This window comes from Sus scrofa, chromosome X, assembly GCF_000003025.6.
Source record: "Sus scrofa isolate TJ Tabasco breed Duroc chromosome X, Sscrofa11.1, whole genome shotgun sequence".
NCBI lineage: Eukaryota > Metazoa > Chordata > Mammalia > Artiodactyla > Suidae > Sus > Sus scrofa.
In genome coordinates this window covers 9,227,498-9,252,531 of record NC_010461.5, presented here as the reverse complement: position 1 = coordinate 9,252,531, position 25,034 = coordinate 9,227,498, and the positions used below count along the sequence as shown (strand labels likewise).

General features: G+C 45.0%; 1 protein-coding gene across 13 annotated transcripts in view; it reads right to left on the bottom strand.

Moving 5' to 3' along the window:
* Nucleotides 1–25,034, bottom strand: part of FRMPD4 (FERM and PDZ domain containing 4) — an 826,395-nt gene that overhangs the window by 198,902 nt on the left and 602,459 nt on the right. For all 13 annotated transcript variants that reach the window (XM_021080618.1, XM_021080619.1, XM_021080630.1 and 10 more), the window contains one exon: nucleotides 8,230–8,346. In XM_021080618.1, the coding sequence (XP_020936277.1) occupies nucleotides 8,230–8,346 (117 nt within the window). The remainder of the gene's footprint in view (nucleotides 1–8,229; nucleotides 8,347–25,034) is intronic.

Genomic DNA, 25,034 nt, shown 5'->3' with positions numbered 1-25,034 from the left:
TAGCCCTATCCTTTAACGGCCAACAGATTGGAGAGTCTCTCAGTTTCCCAGCCTTCCCAGTTTGAACTACTCTCATGAAACCCGTGATCCTGCAGCAGCTGAGTGGCACAGTCTATGCCACAGCTAGGTGACACAGTTACTCTTGACTCAGACTGACTTGAGCATCCACTGGCACAAAAAACACAGCCATTTCTCATCTTTGTGATGGAACGGAGTCTTCCCTAGAAATCAGCAATGACTCCAGCTTTGAGAAGATACAGCACAAGAGTTTGGCAGAGAGCTGCTGTTTTTGATCCCCTGGGGTCCACAGTAAGGCATTCTGTGCCCAGTCCTCTGTTCCTCTTAGGTAGCAATGCAGACAATGATGAAAAGAAACCTGCTACTGATTCCTCGTCCTCTTAAGTTCAGCCAACTTCCTTGGCAGCTACATCCACACACCCCCACTTGGCATTTGGGACAGGCCAGAATTTCCTGCCTGTGCTCCAGCCTTAGGTGATGATATCAAAATTGCTCTCTGCAAGGGCTGGCTCAATCCAGAAAGAAGAGAGGCACACACCACACAAAGGGATCAAGGGGTGGTAGGTAGCCCCAAGCTAGTATTTCAATTACAGGGTGTGATGGAAACCTGGTCATCCAGGTGCTTCTCCTTTTCACGGGTTGGCTGTCCCTGTGACTGTAAAAGGACTTCGTGACCCACCTCCTGTACATCCCCAGGAGCTACAGAGACGCTCAGGAGAAGAAAGAACCCACCCCATCCACCAGCTGAGCAGCTGTCTACAGCTCCGCCCCAATGTGCATGAGCCAACTCCTTTGTAAGCCAAGTGGCCCGAGGAACTTGGGCTAATTACAATCCCTTCAGAGACCTTGGCCTGCTGGACAAAGAAGCCCAATTTTTAGGGACCTGTCCTAGAATGATGAGCAGATTAGGTCAAGCAGCACAGTTTCAAGAACAAGTGCACGGGCAAAATGAAACAGCCTTCACTAAGGGAGAAGTCTGTCGAGCACAGCTCTTTGTGCCATATGCTAAGTTAGGTCTGGAATGATGGTGTCATTTTCAGAACCTTCCTGCTAAAGGCCTTTCCATCAGCTCTGCAAACTTACCTTCCAGCTGGGAGCAGTGATTATTAACTCAGCGGATAGGTGCTTTGTCAGATTCGAAAGAAAACAAATCTGCTCCAATGAAGGGAATAAACAGCCCCTAATGTTCAGCCTGGGAAGCTTGTGCATTGACACGGCATAATTACCTTTCATTTCATGTAATGACACTATCAGGTTTACTTTGTTCCTCCAATTCCAAAATTATAATACACCTCCCTCCCCTTGACTGGACGCTCGGGAGCCTAAGGAACACATTTACCTAAATGGCGTTTGCACTTGCAGTGAGGGAATTATTTGCCTTTTATGCAGAGTTCATTCTGTGCACTTGGAAGCAATATATTAAAGAATTCGTCGTCAAAAACACAAAAATGAGGCAAACTCCCTCTTCTCGAATACAATGCCAGTTCTCAACTCCTTGGATGTTTAAAACGTCACATACTAACACAGCAACCCACCTCAAACAGATCTCTCTTATTTCCTTTATTGGCATAACTGTTGATTCCTACAAAGAGCTTCTGCATTTTCTGAGCAGAAACAAAGGGTGACAACGTGAGGAATCTCTTGGCTTTATTCATTTGTCCTTTACTGAATATGTATTTTTAACTGGAGGCGTGATAAAGCAGGAAAATTGACACCTGCTTTAAATATGAAAATATTTACAGGGTTGGGAGAAGTACAACACAATACCCACATCCAGCTTTTTAACTTAACTCTTCTTGACTTTTTTTTTTTTTTTAATTTCTAGAGAAAGGAAACTTCAAGGGTGCTCATTGCAGAATAAGAGATTAAGGAGCTCACCTACAGAGTAACACTAAGACTCTCTAATCACGTCTTGGGGTAAAAAATCAAGAAAAAATAGCAAAGACTACCCCTAGAACTACTGAACAATGTTTGAAAATAACCAACTGCTTCTTCCTTCTTTGGGACATGTGAATTAGACTAGGGAAAGCCTGGAGGGAATACTTTGAGACCGACACTCAAGGAAAACGCAAGGCTTTGTCATTGGTGATTTTCATGATGACAGAATCCTGTCATGTTGACTTGACTATCTTTTGGTTAATAAAAAAGCAAGGATGGGGCATATAAGGAGCTTGTATTTCTTAAAATCATTTTTCTCTAGAGACAGATGAGCCAAAAGCCCATTTCACACTGACCACTGAGTCGACTGGCAGATAGCAATGGCTAAATGTCTCCCAAGTTGGGCCAAGGCCAAACTGCAAAACAAAGTGAAAGTTTCCACATCTCATTACTACGCCCCACTATTCAGCATTCAGAATTGAATTCTTCTGCATTAAGAAGACAGTGACTCGGTTTAATTGCCCACCATGGGAATTGCTGGTAGAATAATAGAATCATATGTCTTGTCCAATACGCACATGGGGCTACATCTGTAGACTCATGGGGTAAAGGTGGCCAGAAAACCAGCAGGCCAAAAAAAGGGGGGCGGGGATAAGCCTCTTAATGTTAGAGCTGGAAAAATGAGGGCATGAGGTTTGGAAATGACCCTCCAGTCTCCTCTCCCACTACCCAGCCCCACCCATCTCCCCAGACTCCAATCTGGCTTGTTTTAACCATCTATCTTGCCAGCTAGTGTTTTAATATTTAGCTTGCTCACATTTAAATGTTTTCTTCAACCTACAAAAACTGAATTTGCAGATTTATGAAGCACATTATTTTTGCATTAACTCTACCCACCCCCACAGGTAAATGAGCATGTTCTTACTCCACTTAACTCAAAAATGGAAAATCAGGAACACACAGTGCTCCCTCTTCTCTGACTATAAAACATTAAAAGAGACATTGTTTGGTTGAGAATCACTGTTGCCCTCTCTGTAGTCTCTGTAGTATAAGCCCCTTGGCAGCTGCCTGCACCCTCACCCTCATGTCCAACAGATGGGATCAACTACTTCTCTCTTTTTTTTTTTTTTTGGTCTTTTTAGGGCCTCACCCTGGCATATGGAAGTTTCCAGGCTAGGGGTCGAATTGGAGCCGTAGCTGCCGGCCTACACCACAGCCACAGCAACACCAGATCCAAGCCATGCCTGTGACCTAGACCATAGCTCACAGCAACAAAGGATCCTTAACCCACTGATGGAGGCCAGGGATCGAACCTGCATCCTCATGGATGCTAGTCAGTTCGGAATTCCAGATTAACTACTTCTTGGGGGCTTCTGCTATATCTAAAGCATAATCTTTTATTTCATTTATCACTTCCACCACACTCAAAGATCCTGGAAGGTAAAAATTAGTCATTTTGGTATCTTCATCATTTAGTGGTGCTCAATTAATGTTGAGCAGATGCATGTCAGATGCAGTGGGTTTTTTTGCACATGAACAGCCAGCCAGGCTGACCAAGTCATTTCGAAGGATCGAGTGGGAAGGGTAAGGCAGGCAAAGTGGAGCTGAGCTGAGCCGAGCATACACCAAGAGGGCTGGGTAATCCTAGTGGAGACTATCAAAGCTTAGTATGTGTTGAACTCCATGACAGAGCCCAGAAAACCAAGGCCTTTGAGTCTGATGATGTGTCACAAACAATGGTCTGACTAGTCATAGGATGTAGGGACCCCAATCCCTGGGAACCTCAGCTTTCTCTGCAAAAAGGAGATTCCTCTGTGTAACCTAACTACCTCCCAGGACAGTTGTTAAGATTAAGCAAAATCTTCTGTCTTGTAAGAATTTTCTAAAACATGGTAGTGTGACATACAGAGTTAACCAAATCAGAACACTCTGAGAGCAAAAAGAGGGGTCATTAGTCATAAAGTCAGAACTATACCAGTAAGCCAGGACCTTCCTGGGAAAACTGGTTGTATGGCCACTGGTCTATGTCTATGCATCTCTACCTCTATTCTGTCTCCATTGATATCTAAGACCTACAACTGTGTGTATCTAAATCCATCTCTATCTGTATTGTATCTATGGCATTATCTACATTCTATAACTGTATCTACATCTACATCTCCATACCTGTAACTATATCTATATCCACCTATACCTACTATTTATTGATGCTATTATTCTAAGAACCACCTCAGAGTACTTCACTTTCTTGGCTTCTCTTTTCTCTTGCCATCCATCTCTCCCTCCCTCATCCATTTCTCACCACGATGCTCTCTCTCTCCTTTGCAGTTTCTCTCTTTCCAGCTGCTTCTCCCCCTTCTGCTGTTCTGCGCGCTCTCTCTCTCTCTCTTAACTGGTAGTAATAAGGAACTGAGAAATTTTTATTGTGCATCTGTCATGTTTCTTGCACAACGTTCTCTGTTCCTCAAAAAACTATATGCATTTCTCAAAGAATACCAACAAAAAGTTGTCCTTGTGTGGCTTGGTAACCATGAGTCAACTTGGGGAAAGCCTTTAGCATATAGAAAATGGGGTATTTAGTCCTATGAATGCAAAAAAGTGCTTTAGGGCAGCTGCCATAGCTGTTCCTTAGAATCACTTGGAGAGCTTCGGCAACTCTATTCCTAGGCTCTACCCCAGATCTAGAACTACGGACTTAAAGTTTTTGTCCCCTAAAATTCCTATGTGAAAGCTGTAACCCCCAATGTGATGATATTAGGAGGTAGGGCCTTTGGGGGGAGTAACTAGACCATGAGGGTGGAGCCTTCATAATGAGATTTCTAAGAAGAGACCCAGTGAGGTGATGTCTCTCTCTGCCATGTGACGATACAGCGAGCCAGGGAGAGGGCTCCTCACCAAGGACCCAACCACACTAGCACCAGGATCTTGGATTTCCCAGCCTCCAGAACTGTGTTTAATAAATAAATTTCTGGAGTTCCCGTCGTGGCGCAGTGGTTAACGAATCCGACTAGGAACCATGAGGTTGCGGGTTCGGTCCCTGCCCTTGCTCAGTGGGTTAACGATCCAGCGTTGCCGTGAGCTGTGGTGTAGGTTGCAGACGCGGCTCGGATCCCGCGTTGCTGTGGCTCTGGTGTAGGCCGGTGGCTACAGCTCCGATTCAACCCCTAGCCTGGGAACCTCCATATGCCGTGGGAGCGGCCCAAGAAATAGCAACAACAAAAAGACAAAAAAAAAAAAAAAAAAAGACAAAAAAAAAAAAAAATAAATAAATTTCTGTGTTTAGGTCACCCAGTCTCCGGTATTTTATTACAGCAGCCCAAATGGATGGAGACTCCCAGGCATCAGGATATTTTACTGCTCCTCCAGCAATGCCAATGTGTAAGCACGGTTGAGAACCACTAGCCTGCAGACTATACAAAATCATGCAAATGTACATTAACGTGTGCATAATAGCATTGAAAGGTTTTTAACCCTGTGCCTTAGCAACTCTGTATAGAAAACAAGCTATCCAGCCCTACTCCACGTAATTGGGGAGGGGAGAGGGAAGAGGAAATGTGAACACATTTTCAACTACCCCGGGCTATACGCCGAAAGACTTGTAACAATAGAATTATCTCATTATTAACTCTGAAAATGAGAACCCTGGTTCCACCCATCACTTAGATGTAGTTTTAGCTGCATCGAACACAATTACCTGATGTGAGCTATCATTTCGATCTTAAGATTGAAAAAAAAAAAAAGAAGACAGCTAATCTCTTTCAAAGTGAGTATGCAGAAAAGTGGAAAATTAAATGCATCTGTGCTAATTACTAACCACAGATGAATGTTCAAATTGTTCTTTTCACTTCTAAAACTAATGAGTAGAGACAGAGTCCACACTGCAAACCTGGGCTCCCTGGAAACGCTGGTAATTAGAGTACCTCAATGTAACAGCCATCGCTCAGGAGGTGAGAGAGACAATCAGAATGATTCTCATTATTTATAAATCTCATGAACGACAAACAACACACACATGCAAAAGAAGGACCGCCTTTGAAACTTTAAAACAGTGTCTCTGAGATGACGGTGGAAATTCACTTTCCTAGTAAAAACCCTCCCCAGATTTGGAACAGTGACCGTGGTGACTTCGGTTTTAAAACCTGCCACTTAGTAATCAGTCCAGGTTTCTCTATTAACTTGCCGATGTGCTCTTTCATGTTGCAACGGCTGGCTGGCGGCAGGCCAGTGTAAATGTTAAACTGACACCTGGGCTGGCCCTTAAAAATGTCAATGACATTGATGGAAACGCCTATGGGCACAGCTAGGTGGGGTTCTCAAAAACTCTAACCAACAGGCCACAGTTTGGGTTTCTATCTATCCATCAAAAAGGCCTGGAATGTGCAGAACCCCCATCCAACCAGGGACAAAGAACAAGTCATTCTAAACAGAGAAGTCTGAGCCGTACCTTTATACATTCATAATCCATGTCGTCTTTTTTTTTTTTTTTTTTGGTCTTTTTGCCTTTTCTGGGGCCGCTCCCATGCAGCATATGGAGGTTCCCAGGCTAGGGGTCTAATCAGAGCTGTAGCCACCGGCCTACACCACAGCCACAGCAACATGGGATCCGAGCCGTGTCTGCAACCTGCACCACAGCTCACGGCAACGCCGGATCCTTAACCCACTGAGCAAGGGCAGGGACCGAACCCGCAACCTCACGGTTCCTAGTCAGATTCGTTAACCACTGAGCCACAACAGGAACTCCCAATCCATGTCTTTTTTAAATTACTTTCTTTGGCAGAAATTTTTTTGTATTGAGCCAAAGCATCTAGGCCACTTCAACTGTGTCAATTACATAAATTCATAACTGTGTCACAAAATAGATGGCACAACGTAATATCAAAATCCATCATCTTTCTAGCATTATGAGGGACTTGGGCAAACTATGGAAATGAATGACTCTGGGGAGTTGCCGCTGTGGCCAGCAGAAACAAATCTGACTAGTATCCATGAGGATGTGGGTTCAATTCCTGGCCTCGCTCAGTGGGTCAGGGATCTGGTGTTGCTGTGGCTGTGGCATAGGTCGGCAGTTGCAGCTCAGATTCGACCCCTTGCCTGGGAACTCCCATATGCTGCAGGTATGGCCATTAAAAAAAAAAAAAAAAAAAGAATGGATGTAAACAAACAGCTGGCCTTTCTTTACATATTAAAGCTTTCGGAGATTCTGTTCCCACTGCTGAAATGTCTACCCTGGTTTCTCTATGAGCCCACCCTCAGGAAAGCCTTAAGGAGCCAGAGGGCCACTTCTCACAGACTCCCTGGACTGGGTCACATGTAGGGGGCAACTTGAATCTTTCCAGGAGGGCCCTAGGAGGCAAGCCCCTCAGGCACAAGCTGTACAGTGAAGAGAGGTCCTCGCCCCTTGGCAGATCCAGGAAGGGGAGAGGTCTGGGCTGCAGAGACTAGGAAACTACTGCCAACTCTCGGGTGAGTTTTTTTCTGGAGCTACTTTCCAACAGTGCTAACCTAGAGCTGCTGGGCTGCTCAAAGACCAAATACTCAAAAACCAATCTTGTTACTTTGGTAAAAATGATCCCCACATCATACTGATCCCCGAGTTGCTCATCAGGCCACAGTCAGCCTCGCTGGAACGAGGAATGCAGCCTGTGATGCTGGCAGATGCTTTTCCCCTGGGCCTTCAGTCTCTGCTCACTTGCATTAGGCTCAGGCCAACCAGGCTTCCTGATTTCGAATCTCTTTCACCCGTTTCTGGGAATGAAGAATATTTGGCTTAGATTAGAGAAGAGACTAGAGGGCACTCTTGCTGTTTGGAGAGGCAATACGAGCACACGACCGTAAAAAACCAGATCACCACAGCCTCTGTGGAAAATGGTTGTGTCACTCTGGAAAAAGGTAAACATCAAAGCACTGCAGGATTCAGCAATTTCACTCCCAGCTACATACACCAAAGAACGAAAAGCAGAGACTCAAACAGGTCCTTGTACACCAATGTTCACGGAACCATTTCTAGAAGGGGTGCCAAATGATGCATCTTCACAGCAAGCTTTAGTTATTTACTAGCCTCGGACAGTAAGCACAAGTGGCCTCAGACTCAATAACGCACACTTCCACTCTGGCCCAGGAGAACCCCGCTACACTGGGAACTGCCAATCCAAGATGGCACCTGTCCAAGCACAAAGCAACCTCGGGTCATCAGATGTGGAAGGCACTTGAGTCGCAGCCTCCAAAAGTCTACAAGTCCCTCTTTGAAGTATGTTAATTTTCCTGAGTCAAGGGTCAAACCAGAGAGCACCCAAAAGCCAAAGATGGCACTGTTCGTGCGTGTGTTGAACCTACCTGATGAAGCAGTCTCGGCCATCCCGGTTGGCCATCATCTCCCAGCCATAGGGCGGCACCTGGTTCAAGCCCCAGGTCCCGGAGGGAGGCGGCCAGCCTGAAGACTTCGTCCTGTGGCTGGAAAGAAAAAGAAAAGCAAAGCATCAATACACCTGCCTCCTGAACTTTTCTCTTGAGACCAACGCCAGAAGGGGTACAGGACGCGCTCCTCTCAACTGTGGACCATCTCTTCAGCTGAGTAAATGAGCAATTCGAAAAAACAGGTTTGTGTCAGGGACTGTGCTGCGTATTTTTCTTTATAATGTCAGTGCTGGCTTTTCACAGCCGCCCTATGACGTAAGGATACTCATCTCATTTTACAGATGAGGAAGCCATGACTGCCTCACAAAGATTAAGTACCTTTCCTAAGGACACATAAGCCAGTTCTCAACAGAAGTTTGGCACACCTTCCATGACACTAGGCCTTCCTGGGACATTAGGACAGCTTGGCACACTAGTAGGTATCACACGTGAAAATAACTCCCCATTTTCAGCAATCTGAAACAAATAAGCCCAAGCCTCAGTTTGCTGGACCAAAATGCACAATTTCCACTCATAGTCATCACACTCCAGTCAAGGCGAGTCATAAACCCTCAGACAAACTCTCCATTTATGTTCCAATGAAAATCCCGCATGTTTGCTTCTGCACTTTCCAGGCTACACATTGAATGCGACTCATCAGCAAAACAAAAGGATAAGGAGAATCTTCTAGAAGCAGGGTTCTCCAAGAGCAAGAGGAAAAAGGAAGTGAGGCCATGTGACAAGCAGCATTGCACAGTAACAATCCCTAGCCAGAGGCCTGAGCCCAGTTTCGGGAGCATTGTGGAGTCCTGGCTGCTCCTCCTCTGCCCAAGACCCGAAGAAATGCTACTGTTCTCTCAGGTACACTGAAGATCCTGCAGAGCGCAGCCGTGGGAAGGAAACCGGCGATGCCATTTTAGGATCAACCAACATCCTTCCCCATTTCCTCCTGTGGATTCAGGTAAAGTTCCTCACTCTGGAGGGTGTGTTAGGTGCTCTGGGTGGTTCCAAATTGCAGATGGGAACCAACGTGTGTCGGCGGAGTCGTGAGGACACTTCCCGGGCCTCTCAGTCAGTGTCTCAATCGTGAACCGGGGAGCCCTTCATCATTAGATAGAAGCACCCAGCCCCTGCACCAGGCATAACATGCACAACCTGCACAACCGTCCGTGGCGCCCTCCAGCAGCAAACATACAAAATAGAAGTGTCAGCCTTTCTGTAAGGAGGGGAGGCTTTTCATTCCCCAGGATGCAGGCTAATTCGCCACCCCCACCCGCCACCCAGCTCACCCATCTGACCATGACCCAACACTTCTCAAAGGAAACCAGCCCATTTCCTGTAAACTTTCTGCAGAGGAACGAGTTTGCAGAATTTTAACCATCTCTGTTGCCTCTATCTTCCTTTCAGTGTTCCCACATCTTCCATAAAGTGTGGGGGGCAAACGAGCTTGCAAACTCAACACAGGTCCCACCAACTCAGAGTCCCACCACAGAGCCAATTCCTGCTTGTGGCCTTATTATAAGAAAAGACACGGCGAGGCTTTGTTCTTCTCTTCTGCACCCAAGCCAGCAGTGCCAATTTCCTCTACTGCTTGCTGGAGAGCCTGCTGCTTGCCTGCAGTGAGGGCTTTGCCCCCATCGCCTGCCCTGAGATTCTACAAAAAGCCCACCAGTGGTTCCAGAGCAGCAGAGGACATGGTTGCAAGGCTTTCTAAGGTGTGTGTGTGGGGGGCAAGAACATAAGCCCTTCAAGGTAGGAATACAGTGTATCCTGTTGCTAAAATGTTTTGCAAAACCAATGGGAAAGTAAGAGGGGACGCACAGAATATTCTGGTCAGTGAAAGGAGGCTTATGCCGAGAAGGTCACAAGTGACTCTGGATTACTAAATTCTGTCCTGTATCACAATGCTCATCTTTCCCAGAGGAGGCAAACTTATTAAAAACAAATACACTGTCCTTTCTTTTTTCATTCCTTTCATTCTTTTTCTTCCCCCTGAAATCTAAATCACTAAGACATGGAGCCTGCCTAACACAATTTACATGTAAAATACAGTGTTATAATAATGTGCTAGAGGGAGCCTGAATTTTATTATACACTACATCCTGCCCCATAAGGTATTTTCAGGAAGTAGCAAAAGAGAGTTTGGCAAGATATTTTCCAATCAAGCCTTCACCTGCAGTGCTAATACTGGAAAAAGTCACATATGCTCACTAGTTCATTCAGGGCAAGGGCTACCAGCTGATATAAAACAACTGAACAACTGGAATCAGACATGACTGTGTGTTTTTCTGTTAATACGTCGACATAAAATACACAGGTCAGAGAGGCACTTGTAGAACTTGGCCAATGAGAAGTGCCAGGAGAAAAGAAAACTAACCCTCTTTGTAAGTATCTAACTGGATGGTCTTGAGAAGAGTCGAGGTAACGCTGGAGCGATCTGGATGCTTGGTCTGCACAGTGTGATTATGGGACCTCTGTCCCCGCGACATACAGCCTTGGAAGCTGGCAGTTCACTCTCTGCTGGGAAATGCTCCGGGGAGCGCCTTGCACGGCTCCCACCTCTGTGGCTGCGCCAGTCTCTCTACCACTCCACATGGCCCCCACTACCAGGAGTGCAGAGAGCTGGCCCCCTGCAGAGCAGGAGCAGGACTAGCGCACGTCCAAGTAGAGCCCCCAGGCCATTTTGCTTCATGGCCGCCTTTGATGCAGATATTATCCCCAGCATGGACCAGATGCTGCCATGAAGATGCAATCATGTCCAGAACGCCTCGTGTCTGGCACTGACACTGACCCTGCATCCCAGGGACAGACACATGCCCTTTATTTGCCCCCTTTTCAGAAAGAGTCCCAGGCATCCTTCCCAGAGGATGAGGCCTCTTAAAATTTCTCTTTGAGTGATGTCTGTCTTGTCTTGTCCAAAGTTTCTCTTGACTCCCTCTGCGGAGGCTAAAGAGCCTCCAATGAAGTGGGAAGCCTGCGGTTCTGCTCAGCACCGATGCTGAGCAAGGGAAGCAGACTGGCCCCACCAAGGTCATGTGCAAGGACTCCTTCAGCCTAGGGCTGCCAGACTTAGCAACTAGAAACACAGGACTCCTGATGTGAATTTCACGCAAACATCAATTTTTTAGTATCAGTCTATTGCATATAATATTTGAGGAATACACTAAAATTATTCATCATTTAACTGAAAGACAAATTTAAGGGGGTAGCCTATAATTTATCTGCAAAGCCTCCCAAAATAAGCGATCACCCAGGTTCCATCAAGTTCAAAGAGACTAAAATATCATAGCCTAGAACCTTCCTGATTGGCCTTTACCTTAGAAGAAGGACTGAACAGTGCTATCAAGGAGTCTAAGCTGTGAAAAGAAGCGCCCTCTGCTCCCTGACCAGAGTCAAACCAAACAACAATCTCCTAATGTGTTCCTGGGGGTGACATGAGGATTACAAATAGTCAAAATCCAGGCTTTTAGGTATTTCCTAAATTGCACTGCCAAGAACCATCTGCCATGTTTGTTAAAGATTACCAGGTTCTAGAAATTATGATTCAGGAAGTCTGGATTAGGACTGGGGAATCCGTGAGTGAGTATGTGAGTGTGAGAATGTGGTGTGTGTGTGTGTGTGTGTGTGTGTTCAAACAAGTCATTCAGAGGATTCTTCAAGAAGGGTTATCAGATTTAGCGAAAAGCAAAACAAAGTAAGAATGCCCACTTCAACTGAATTTCAAATAAGCAATGACTAGCTTTTAGTATAAGTACATACCCTACAACATTTGGAATGTATTTATACTAAAAAAGAATCATTTGCTATTTACTGAAAATTCAAATTGACCTGGGCATCCTATATTTTACCTGGCAACCATGGGGTTTGGTAAATACTTGTCTTTGCTACTCAAGGCTTGGGCTGAAGTCCAGCAGCCTGGGTTTCTCTTAAGTATTTATGGGATATGTGAAATTTGCATTTTATCAACATCCACTGGTGACTCATACATATATCCATTAAAGTTTGCTAAGCACAGCCCAGATCAGTGGCAACCAATGTGAAGCCTGGCCACATGCTGGAGTCACACGGGAGAACTTGTAAACTACGGATGAGCCACACTGAGTCAGAATATCTGGGGAAGAGGTCCAAGCATCGGCATTTGATAACCCAAGATGACCGCCCACTGCTCAAAGTAATTCTACCATTTTTTTTTTTTTAGCTGACTAGATAGGAGGGGAGGGTGTGATGGTCAAGAGTATGCACACTGGAGCATGAGGCTGGCCAAGTGTGGCCCCTGAACCACCAGCAGCAGCAGCAGCAGCACCACCCAGGAATGTGTTAGAAATGCAAATCCTTGGGTACCACCTAAGACCTACTAACCCTAAATTCTGGGGCTGAGGCTGACCCAGAAATTCGTGCTTAACCAGTTTCCAGGTAATGCTGGTGCCCAGTGGAATTTGAGAACCACTGAGTTACAATCAGACTCTTTCCATTCATTGACAGGTATTTCTCATCACCTTGAGCAAATTACTCAACCTGTTCAAAACCCCAGGCCAGCAACTGCTCTGTGAAATGGTGGAAATACGACCACATGTTTGGGAAAATATTAAATGCATTCTGTAAAGCTCTGAGCATGCTGCCTGGCACATATTATAGTATGTGCTATAAATTCTCTGCTAAATAAACCTCTACCTACCCCTCAAGAGAATGTAGGACTTGGAGTGGTTGGTTACGCAAGTAGAAATGGCTTCATCCCGCTCAAAGCAGCAAAAGGGTGAAAGGCTCAGTCATCTATTTTTTTTGTCTAGTCTGGTACAAGCAGGTCAGAAATGGATGAGATCAGCAGCAGAAAAAGAAAATATCATCAAAAAAGTGGGGGGTTTTTGTTTGTTTCTTTTGTCTTTAAACCAGGAACCACAACCCCAGCTGTGTGTGTGGCTCCGTGGTGCTAAAGGTTGATCTCCACTTGTCCCAGGCCAGGCCTTGAGATTCCTTGCAACTCTCATGTTCTGTGACTTCAACCTGAGATCACGGCTGCCTGAACCATTTTCAAACACTTAGCTCAGCCTTAAAAATAGCGACCTACATTGACAGGGCTATTTAAGTCCCTCCAAAAACTCCCCAAGACTGACTGAACTGGTTCGCAACATTGTGTTATATTTGCAACAGATTGTAACTGGCCTGGACAAAAAGGATCTTCACATTTGATGAGAAGTAGGAGCAGCTACAAAAGGTAGAGACAAAGGTGCAGAACTGTTTATGTTGAGACGATTGGTAGAAGCATCACATAGGCACTTCCGGTGTGCATGCCTCTAAACCCTACTTGGACCAAATCCTGAAGGCAAATCTCCTCGAGAAGACAGTTTCTTAGAAACCACCTGCAGGCTGCTACGGTGACCCGAGTTTCCTTAGAACACATCTCAGTATCAGAAAGAGGGTTGCGGAGGGGAGAAGGAATGTGAGGTCCCGCTCAAAAGTCCCAAGTCTGAGATTCAAATTCTGCCACTTCCTAGCTTTGAGACCCTGGACTCTCAATTCTTTGGGTCTTATTTTCATCACTTGTAAAACAAAACTGGTCTCACACAACGATTCCCACCCAGGAGTGATTACGCCCTCAGGACACATGTGACATCATTCAGAGACACTTGTGTTGTCACGGTGGGTATCCAGTGGAGAGGTTGGGCAGTCATAAAACATTCGAAAAGGCACAGGACAGTCCCACCACAAGAATGAACCAGCCCAAATGACCAGAGTGACCCTGCTTAGCTTACAGAGTTGTTGGCAAGAATAAACAAAGGGCACAATACTTGGCATATGTTGCCACCTAGTACAATTTTGTTCGGGAAAAAAAGCCTTCTCAATATTTCCACTCGGATGGATAAAGAAGATAAAGTATATACAAAGAACGAAATAATGCTGTTTGCAGCAACAAGGATGCAACTGGAGATGATCATACTAAGTGAAGTCAGATAAAGAAAGACAAATATAGTATCACTTATATGTGGAATCTAAAAATATGACACAATTGAACGTATATACCAAACAGAAACCGACTCAGAGACATAGAATACAAATTTATGGTTACCAAAGGGGCAGGGAGGGAGAAATTAGGAATTTCGGACTAACAGCTACACACTATTCCATATAAAATAGATAAACAACAAGGACTCACTGCATAGCACAGGAAACTATACTCAATTTTTTGTAATAACTTATACGAGAAAAGCATCTGAAAGTGAATATATATGTATAAGCTGAATCGCTGTGCTGTACACTTGAAACTAATACATTATAAATCAACTAGACTTCAATCTTAAAGAAACTAATTATGATAGATTTTTTTTTTTTTTTTTTTTTTGCAGCATATGGAAGTTCCCAAGCTAGGGGTTGAATTGGAGCTGGAGCTGCAGCTGCCAGCCACAGCCACAGCCACGCCAGATCTGAGCCATGTCTGTAACCTACACCACAGCTCACGGCAAGGCTGGATCCTTAACCCACTGAGCAAGGTCAGGGGTGAAACCTGCATCCTCATGGATACTAGTTGGATTCTTAACCCACTGAGCCACACCGGGAACTCCGAGAAGGTATCTTTACATCAGAGATTACATAGCCACTTAATAGCTTCATGACTTTATGTGAATTGCTTGGCCTTTTGGGGTTTTAGTTTTATGTGTGAAACAGAAATAATGACATCCAGCTCCTAGTGATGCTATGCAGATAAAGGAGCTACATCAAGCCCTGCAGTGCTTGACTCATTTAGAATCGTCTCAAACAGTATGTTTTTATAAGTGGAAGTCAAAATAGCAATGGAAATAACTTTTGTGTTTGACCTAATAGTTTAAATAGCACTTCCACACACCTAATTTCTTTTGATATTCACAAGCCTGTCTCAGCATGCAGTAGAATGTTTTCTAAAGCATTAGCGTTTCCATTTTAAAGAGGAAGACACCAAGGCACAGAGAAAACGCCTAACTTGCCTCATGTCTGGTGGAGGCACCAGCTTTCCTTCAGTGGCAGGAAACAGGCACTGCAATCTTGGTGGGAGATGGTGTGGTTTGGCACGCACTGTGTTTTATTTACATAGAACATTCTGGGCATGGAAATGGGCAGAAGGGACCCAAACTCACTCAATGCAAAATGGGCCGGACTGAACCCTGAGGCTACCTGATCCAAATTCTCTATAACTTACACTGCATCATCATTAAGCGTGATTTCAATTGATGGGCTTCCTTATATACCTGGTAAGACTTAGGACCAGTAGCCAGGACTCAGCTGCATCCCTTGAACTTGCTGTGGAGAAATTTTCATGTCTGTTTCAGATGCGGAAAAACCTAAGCCACAGCTATTCAGTTATTCATCCCTGACACAGAATGACCCTGTTCAAATCCAATTAAATAAAAGGGGACCCAGGAGTTGATTATCTTATCTCATCGGACTCACAAAGATAATTTTCAGACTAACCCAAGTCCTAGAGTATTAATATAGTATTAAATATGGCAGTATGAGATGTAAAGCACTTTCTCATTTATTTTGCTCTAAATGGGGGCAGGGTTACAGCACCCCAAAACCTACAGCACTCCTAACTTCAGACAATATGCAAGCAGATGACCTTCAAGGCTGAAGTGCAATGCAGTTAAGGCAAAGGAAGCAGAGAGGGAGTGAGAAAAATGAACCGAAGATGGTTCTGGAGGAATTTTCAAAGCTCCAAATTTGGTGGCAGCCTTGTTCCTTTTGGGACCAAGCTGGGGGGCCCCATTGTGGGTGGAGGGGCACCTGCCCTGCAAAGTTTCCTTGTCTCCAGGAAAAAGTGAGGAACTGACTAACCCCCAAGCCTTCTGGTTCCAGTTAATCATGCAGGTGCTAGATGGATCTGTTCTGATTTGGGCGTATTCTCTCTAGGCTCTTCATCCAATCAGGCTTTACTAGAGCACTTAGAGCATCTCAATCGTATGTAAGAGGTAACAGCTTTTCAACCTCTGCCCTCTTATTCGTAGCTTCTAGGAAAGGTGCACGTAAACAAAGTTTTGTGGATAGGGTGAAAATAACATCAAGGCTATGCACACGGAACTAAGAGTCTTCTACCCACTATTTTTAAGCTTTCACTTCTGCTGTGACCAAGAGGACAGGAAAATAGACTAAAGGGGAAAACGTAGGCAATTCAAAACTATGTTAAATATTAATGTCAAGCCTCCTTGAGGTAGAAACTCAAAAATATATTCATTAAAAATCATTTCAGCCAAGCAGAAATGTATTATTAATCAAGAGTTTAACTACGGTAAAAAACCTTTGGATGTGTATTTTCATAACCAAATTTAAACATTTTTGCTGATCATTGTCAACTGCTCGGCTGCATAATTTACCAACCCCCACAAAAAACAACTAACTGTGCGATTATACATCCGTGGGTTTCACAGCCAACCTCTCACCAGCCGGTTGAATGACCTGCTTCCTAACAAGGTACCTGGAAGAATGACCAGGGGAATTCCATCTAGGCTAGCTGGTTCTCCTTCCAGGCAACTGGCACACGAAAACTTGAGCCTCAGTCTGTCAACCATCCTGTGACAGAATCGAGACACCCTAAGAGTCTGAGGCCATGTATCTAGAGTCCCCAAACATTGCCCACAGCGTGGCCATTAAATTCAGTGATAGCTCTGCCTTGAATTCAATCTTTGCTTTTGCAAAGTGCACTTGCATCTATTAGCTCACTGAATTCTCTGACTCCATGAATCTGGAAGGACGGTTGTAATTAGGCCCATATTGCACAGGAGAAAACAGATACAGACTGGCTGGGTGGGCCAAGAATGCCCGGAGAGGTGTTACCAAGCTAAACGTGGGAACACTCAGCCAATGGTCCAGAGCCCCTTTCCCTGGGGTGTTGGCCCATGTGCTCATGAGCCCGCACCTGTAGCTCCCGGCTAAGAACATGATGCCAAGTAGATAAGCCACACCGGGCAGCATCTCTATCACTCTTTCTATCCCTGTTACTCAGACAAGTGTCAGCACACAGTAGCTGCTCAATGTGAACTGCACTCATAAAAGAATCAAGGTACATGATGGTCCTGGCCCAGAATCTTAGGCATTAAAACCAGAGCTCCCTGGAGCTCCTGCTGTGGTATAACGGGATGGGCAGCATCTGGGGAGCACTGGGACCGGGTTCAATCCCCAGCTAGCACAGTGGGTTAAGGATCCAGCGGCTTAGTTTGAGGCTGCGGATCAGATCTGACCCCCGGCCCGGGAGCTCCATATGCCATCTGGCGGCCAAAAAAAAAACCAAACCAACCAAACCAAAACAGTGGGGCTCCCTGCCTTCAGCTGGGGGAGAAGGGAGGTAATTAACACACGTAACAAATGCTGATTGAGTACCCAGTATGTACTACATGCTGTTCGTGGTGCTTGGTATACATCAGCCAACAAAACAGAGTGAAAAGCAGAACCATCAACACAGCAAATAACCACCTCCCCAATCATCTGGCCCAGATCTTCTTTTCCAGCCTGGCGCCCCACTAATTTTGTATAAGAATATGCTGCTGCTTTTATACCACTGCGTCTGCATTCCCAGAACACACATTTCCCAATATTCCTATCTCTATGTCTTTGTTCATGCTATTCCCTCTGGTAAAAACATTCTTCCCCCTACTCCAACTCCCTGGAGCTCACCACATCTGTCCAAATTTGATTCATCCTGCAAAACTCGCATCAAATGCTATCACTGCAGAAAGCAGTCCCTGAACACCCCTGCCCCCAAACGATGCCCTTGCATCCCTATACTCACGTCCCTGTAACTCTCTGCACCACTGAGGAAGCAGCTACCTTGTCTCATTATCAATGACTGTGTGAATACATGTCTTCCTAGACTGGAAGCTCTGCAGAGTTCATACCACTTTAAAAACTTTTACGTGCCGCACTTAGTTGATGCCCAAGCAGCACTTGCTTGCTAATACAGTCACTGCAGCTTGAACTCTCCTCATTACTCTTGCCATCTTGAATTGCAATGATCTCGTGTGCCTGTAATATCCCAGCGCCAACTGCGATTTCCTTAGGACAGGGCCAAGTCTCTGGGTTTAAATTCCTGGAATCCATACAGTACTAGGCAATGGCAGGTGTACAACATGGCCTCTTTGTTAACTGAGTTTTCCTGTTACACTTGGTTTACTACGGGTGATACAGCTGTACAGAAATAGGAATCTCATCACGGCTTTGGAGGCAGAACATAAATGCAGGGAAGCAATAATAGACCTCTTGAGTTACGTTCTGCTGCTGAGTGGCTGGGTGGATCTATGTCTAAGATGAAACGTCCAGACACAAGAATCACAGGACTCGTAGACCTCCAATCCTCATCTCCGCCTTCAGCAATGGCCAACAAGCCCATACTCTAGGTAACTGGATCCAAAGCCACAACCACTTTTTATATCAGCATTGAGGGGGGGAGTGTGGCATATGGAGAGTGTTTTATAATAGCATTTGTTTGAACAAACGAATGAATGAATGAATGAACAGCAGTGGACTCTGGAGCATCCTCCAAAAGGAGCCATGTGACATTGACTAAGTGGGGCCGGGATTTCAACAGACCCTGCAGCCTGGAACAGGACCCTGCAACCCTACACTCTACAGGAACTCACAGCCTTGGCGATCTTGAAAGCCTCCTGCTTTTGTGAAGACAAACTCGCAACTCAGAGGCCCCAGCTCAAAATCAAGGCCTTTAGGAGTTCCCATTGTGGCTCAGTGGTAATGAACCCAACTAGTATCCGTGAGGACTTGGGTTCGATCCCTGGCCTCACTCAGTGGGTTAAGGATCCTGTGTGGCTGTGGCTGCAGTGTATGCCAGCAGCTGTAGCTCGGATTTGACCCTTAGCCTGGGGACCTCCATATGTTGTGGGTGTGGCCCTAAAAACACACAAAAAAATTAAAATAAATACATTAAAAAAAAAATCAAAGGGCTTTAAATCTAAAACTTTATAAATACTAAATTTGTAAGCCCTGATCAGTTTCCTTGATCAAAGGTCATTTTCATTTTGTAATTCCAGACTCTCTTAGCGGGAAATGGCTCTTCACTGATGACAAGCTCACAATCCCAACTAGGGTTAATTTTCCGACTTCTCATCTGGTAAAAATTTCAACTGTATCGAATGGTTGAGTACAACAATCATCCTTGTACTCTTCACCCAGAGCAGTGGTCCACAACAAGGGGCGACTTTGCCCCCCAGTGGACATTTGGCAATGACAGGAGACATTTTTGGTTGCCACAACTGGGGGTGGTGGTGTGCTACTGGCATCTAGTGGGAAGAGGCCAAGGATGTCACTTAACATCCTACAGTGCACAGGACGGCCCTGCAGCAAACTATGATTTGGCCCCAAATGTCAATAGCGTGGAGGCTGAGAAATCCTGACTAGGTTTATCAATTATTCATATTTTGCAACATTAGTTTTATTCCCGCTCCCTTTGCCCTTCTGTCCAATCCCTCTGCCTCTGTTCATATCTGTAAAATGTTTACTCGAACCACCAGCTAGTAAGTAATAGACATCAGGACACTTAACCTCCGAATCCTGCCACATCTCTCTCTTAAGAAAAAGGATATTCTCAGGAACTCCCTCTGTGGCAGAATGGGTTAAGAACCTGACTGCAGTGGCTCGGGTCAATGCGGAGGTGTGGGTTTGATCCCTGGCCCTGCTCAATGGTTGCAGCTGTGGGCTCAGATTCAATCCCTGGCACTGGGATGACCATCTACTGCAGGTGCGGCCATAAAAGAAAGGAAGGGAAAAGAAAAAAAGGGTATTTTGCTTTAAAACTATAATACTATACTTCACTCAAACTTAATGATGGTACAGTATTATCTAATACATAGTCCATTTCAAAATTGCCTAATTATCCTTATAATGTTCTTTGATAAGTTTTCTGGGGAGTGTGATTTAGTATCCAATCAAACTTTAGCCTTTGCATGTAGTTAGCTAGTCTCTTTATCCAATCGTGTTTCAAGGGTACAAAGTTATCACGTATTTCAGACTCAAGAAAAGATGATGCAAACTTTTCCTTCAAAACCCAGCAATAACAACCACTTTTCCCAAATCACACCAGAGTCCTGGTGTGACTCCAGGAGGTCACACCGGGTCTGGCAACAGCAATTGTGCAACAGACACTGTTTGTCAAGTGAGTTGACACACAAGCTGTTAGAAGCTGGTAGCAAGGACCACAACTGTAGGCAGCTGGGACAAGGCCCCAGAGACTCCTAGGATTTTTCAAAGGGCAGAGTTCAGGATGGGAACATAAATAAATAAAACTAGCAGCAAATAGTATTTAAGAATAAAAAGGTCCCTAGAATGGATGAGGAGGAAACCAGCTGGTCAGGAATGAGAAGCCCCCATTCCCTGAGCGTTAAAGCAAAGGAGCAGGACAGGCAAGGGGGAGCAGAACAGCCACAGGGTGGGCACCTAAACAAGGAACATTCTAGGCTGACTAGGAAGCCCCTCACGGGTTGATCACATTTGCTGGAGAGTACCACTTATCTGGCCCTCTGTCCTTCCTCTCCCCAGAAAGGATCCGAGCTGACAAACCAATCTCTTGACAAAAGAGGACAGTGTGGTTTAGATGGTGGTGGAAGGGAACACTGGCCAGCTGGACTAAGAGAAGATTCTGGAGTTCCTGCTGTGGCACAGCGGAAACGAGTCCAACTAGGAGCCATGAGGTTGCGGGTTCAGTCCCTGGCCTTGCTCTGTGGGTTAAGGATCCGGCATTGCTGTGAGCTGTGGTGTAGGTCACAGACGTGGCTCGGATCTGGCGCTGCTGTGTCTGTGGCACAGGCTGGAATCTGTAGTTCTGATTCGACCCCTAGCCTGGGCACTTCCATATGCCATGGGAGCAGCTCAAAAAAGACAAAAAAAAAAAAAAAAATCCGAGTACAGACACAAGGCATTGTACGAGCCAAGCCCCTACACAGAGAGGCCTTTAAGGTCAATCAACAAACATTCACTAAGCATCAACTCCTTCGTGCGAGGTTCTGAGCTGGTCCTTGCAGATGATGAAGCAAGCCTCAAGTACAGTGCTCCTCTCTCTGGGCTATAGTGTAGTCTGAGAACTCTTTCTCTCTCTTCTAAGTACCAAATACCCTCACGGCACTACATTCATTCATTCAATCGATCAGCTAAAACATGTTACTGAGGATTTTTGTGCCAGTCCTGGTGCAGGGCTAGAGCTGTGACAAGTAGAGAGGGTGCCTGCCCCCAGAGGTGGGACCACTGCGGAGGATGGCGAGCAGCATGGCTTATGGTCCTGACTCTGGGTGTTGATTTCATTCAAAGTCCTCCGGTAGGAGTCGCAAGCTGGGAAATTCAAGCATCAGGGGACAGGAAACCCTTCCTTACGCCTCTCCACTTAACCCACCCAGACAGCAATTTCTTCCGTGCTGACCATGAAATACTTTTCCTACTTCATCTCTGATCCGGTCTTTGGCTCTGAGCTGTCAGATGGAATCTGAACATGCTCGCGGGCCCCACCAAATGTCTCATTTCACAGAACTCAACAGGGATTGTGAGATTAATGAAACCCAGCACTGGCTGCCTCTGCCACATGTGTTGTGAAAACACTTTTGCCGACGCTCATTATTCTGAGACGCGTTCATGTTCCTATCTGACTTATTTATAGAGAACTCATGACCTACTATTTCTATTCACCAAGCTCAGCCAGGTCCATGTGGCTTCCAGGAAACATCCTCATGAACCAGATATGAAAAATTCAAAGATTTTCTGAGTTAGTTATCCATTGCGAAAATTCTATTTGCAATGTTTGTCAGTGACATGCACGTAGAAGTTGGATCATTTTTCAATTTTTATGGATGAACTTAAAAAGTATGTGCTTCTCTGAACTGGAGTTTTCTTAATCCTCTTAGCTTTGCTTAATGACTTTTAGAATCCTATGTTAAAAGTGTATCTAACGGCTATCTTTCATTCCATTAATTTATTATTGAGGTAGATAATCAAATATTCCTTAAAATTATCCTGTAGGAATAAAAGGAAAGCGATTATAAGAAAGTGAAGAGAGGAGTTCCCATCATGGCACAGCGGAAACGAATCCGACTAGGAACCATAAGGTTGCGGGTTTGATCCCTGGCCTCGCTCAGTGGGTTAAGGATCCGGTGTTGCCATGAACTGTGGTGTAGGTCGCAGACGCGGCTTGCATCTGGCATGGCTGTGGCTGTGGCGTAGGCTGGCAGCAACAGCTCCGATGAGACCCCTAGCCTGGGGACCTCCATATGCCACAGGTGCGGCCCTGAAAAGACAAAAAAGACCAAACCCCCCCCCCCCAAAAACAAAAACAAAACCCAAAAGAAAGTGAAGAGAGAGAAGAAGAAAGTACAATGACTATATATGCTTGGGCACCAAACATTAAAAAGGCTCGAGAAGAACACCAGCCTGCAAGGCAGGAGAATAAGTTCTAAGTCAACCACTGATAGCAGGGATCAGTAAGCTTTTCCTGTAAAGAGCTGATAATAAATATTTTCAGCGTTGAGGGTGCTATGGTTTCTGATGCATTTACTCAACTCTACACTGGATCTGAAGTAGCCATGGACAACGTGTAAATGGACGTGGCTGTGTTCCAAGAAAACTTTATTTACCAAAAAAAATCTTCATCTGGCCCATTGGCCACAGTTTGCTGACCCCCGATTTACATGGGAACCTTGGAAAAGTCATTTATACTTCTGCCCCTTGCGAATTCTGATCCACAGCATAAAGGTGCTGGTTGAAATGATTCCTGAGGTCCTTTCAAGCTCCAAAATGTCCACCTCCATCAATTATACAGGTTTCTTTCTCAAAGGCCATACTCTTTAACATAATTGGAAGAAACCCAGATACATAAATTCTACAAAACTGTTTTTTTTCCAACGAGGTAACAGTCCACCACTCAAGAGAAGTGAACAAGATTCCAATTTTCCACAACATTTGGCCTAAAGGTAGAACATTATAGTTCACCCCATCACATACCTGAATATTGATGGGGAGTTTTAAATCTCTGAACCGTTGATCTTGGCTTATAAATAGGGCCACTATCTGGATGAGTGGTGTTTCAAATATGCAATGCGTAGGCAGTCTAAAACTGTAATGGACAAACTTGCCATAGTGGCTGCTTTCCAAAATTCAAATCAAGCTTTTGGGGGGCTTGCGGAAGGGGTATCATGAGCCGAATATTACCCACCACTGTTTGAGCCTTATTGGCATTTTTTAAACCACCAAAGGCTGTTAATTTTCCAAGCTAAAACGTGTCTATTTTCCACTGAAAACACGCTTGAGCTTGCTTTGCTATTTCAGTGTCTGCTGGAGACGTCTTTCTTGACTGCTGATTTATAATCCCTAAAGAACAGGTGTTTAGAGTACACCTGCTGACATCCTCCACGAGGGAAGACAGAGAATTACAGCACACTTCGGCATACCTAAACATGCTGGCACACTAGACTGTGTTGTCTGGCTTCCTTCCCTAGAGTCAGACTGCTTGTGTGATATTTTTAATGGGTTATTTATAATATCAACAAAACACATCGACGTAAGTGTGCTTTATTTTGCTCTAATTCTAGAATGATGTCTGCTGGCTTTTCATTTAGAGCCATTTCATACAGAGATGCACAGCTTTGTCCCTGCATTTACATGACCATCGCCTCTCCACGTCACAAGTCTGAACCTATCACGAAGTTGTGTGGCTTCTCCTCATTTTCCTACACAATCAGTACAGAAGCAGCAAATGCGCACGTGATGCTATGTGCAGAAATTTACATTTTGAACACTCCCTGCCGGGATAAAATGGGGTAATTCATTATTTCCCCAGGTTTCTCAATATCTGCACATCTCCAAGGTCATCCAAAATGTACAAGGCTAGAGAAGGCAAGAAACCTCAGCGAGGACCAGATCACATGCACTTGGAAGGAGCTCTCTGTCACTCAAGGGCTCCCTACCACCACTTTTTTGGGCCTTCCAACAACTGTGATGATCTTAAGAGAAAACATTCTAATGATGTAAAAACTTTCTGGTGGTCATGGAAGCCCATTTGCACGTGCTTCCCACCCTATATCGCACTTATCTTATTTTTCTTTTGTTCTTCCCAAAACCCTTTTGCCAGGTACCATTTTTCTGGATACAAATGTGACAGATAAAGATGACAAACCCTTGCCCACAAAGAATGAACCATCTAATTTAAAAAAAAGAAAAGAAAAAGAAAAGAAGAAGAGAGAGAGAGGGGACGCAATGCTGAGCATGGGTTGAAAAACCTGAGCGGCGGGCCTCCTTGCTCCGTATGGGGAAACAGAATTATGGTTTATGTCCTCAAAGCATCTCTAAGAGCTGGCGTGTACCTCAGACTGTGCCACTGAAAGAGAAAGTCCACATTTTTTTTTGGTCTTTTTTTAGGGCTGCGCCCGCGGCATATGAAAGCTAGGGGTCGAATCGGAGCTACAGCTGCCGGCCTACACCACAGTCACAGCTCCGCCAGATCAGAGCCACGTCTGCAACCTACACCACAGCTCACGGCAACACCGGATCCTTAACCCACTGAGCAAGGCTAAGGATTGAACCCGCAACCTCATGGTTCCTAGTTGGATTCGTTAACCACTGAACCATGACAGGAACTACAAGTCCACATTTTGTGATAATTCTCTTCTCACGGTTTCCCAATTCTGCCTTCATATTTCCATAACCATTAGATTTATCATATTTTATCATATAATCATATATTATCAAATTGTATTTACTACATCTATCAATATAGTAAAAACTATATATCACAAGAT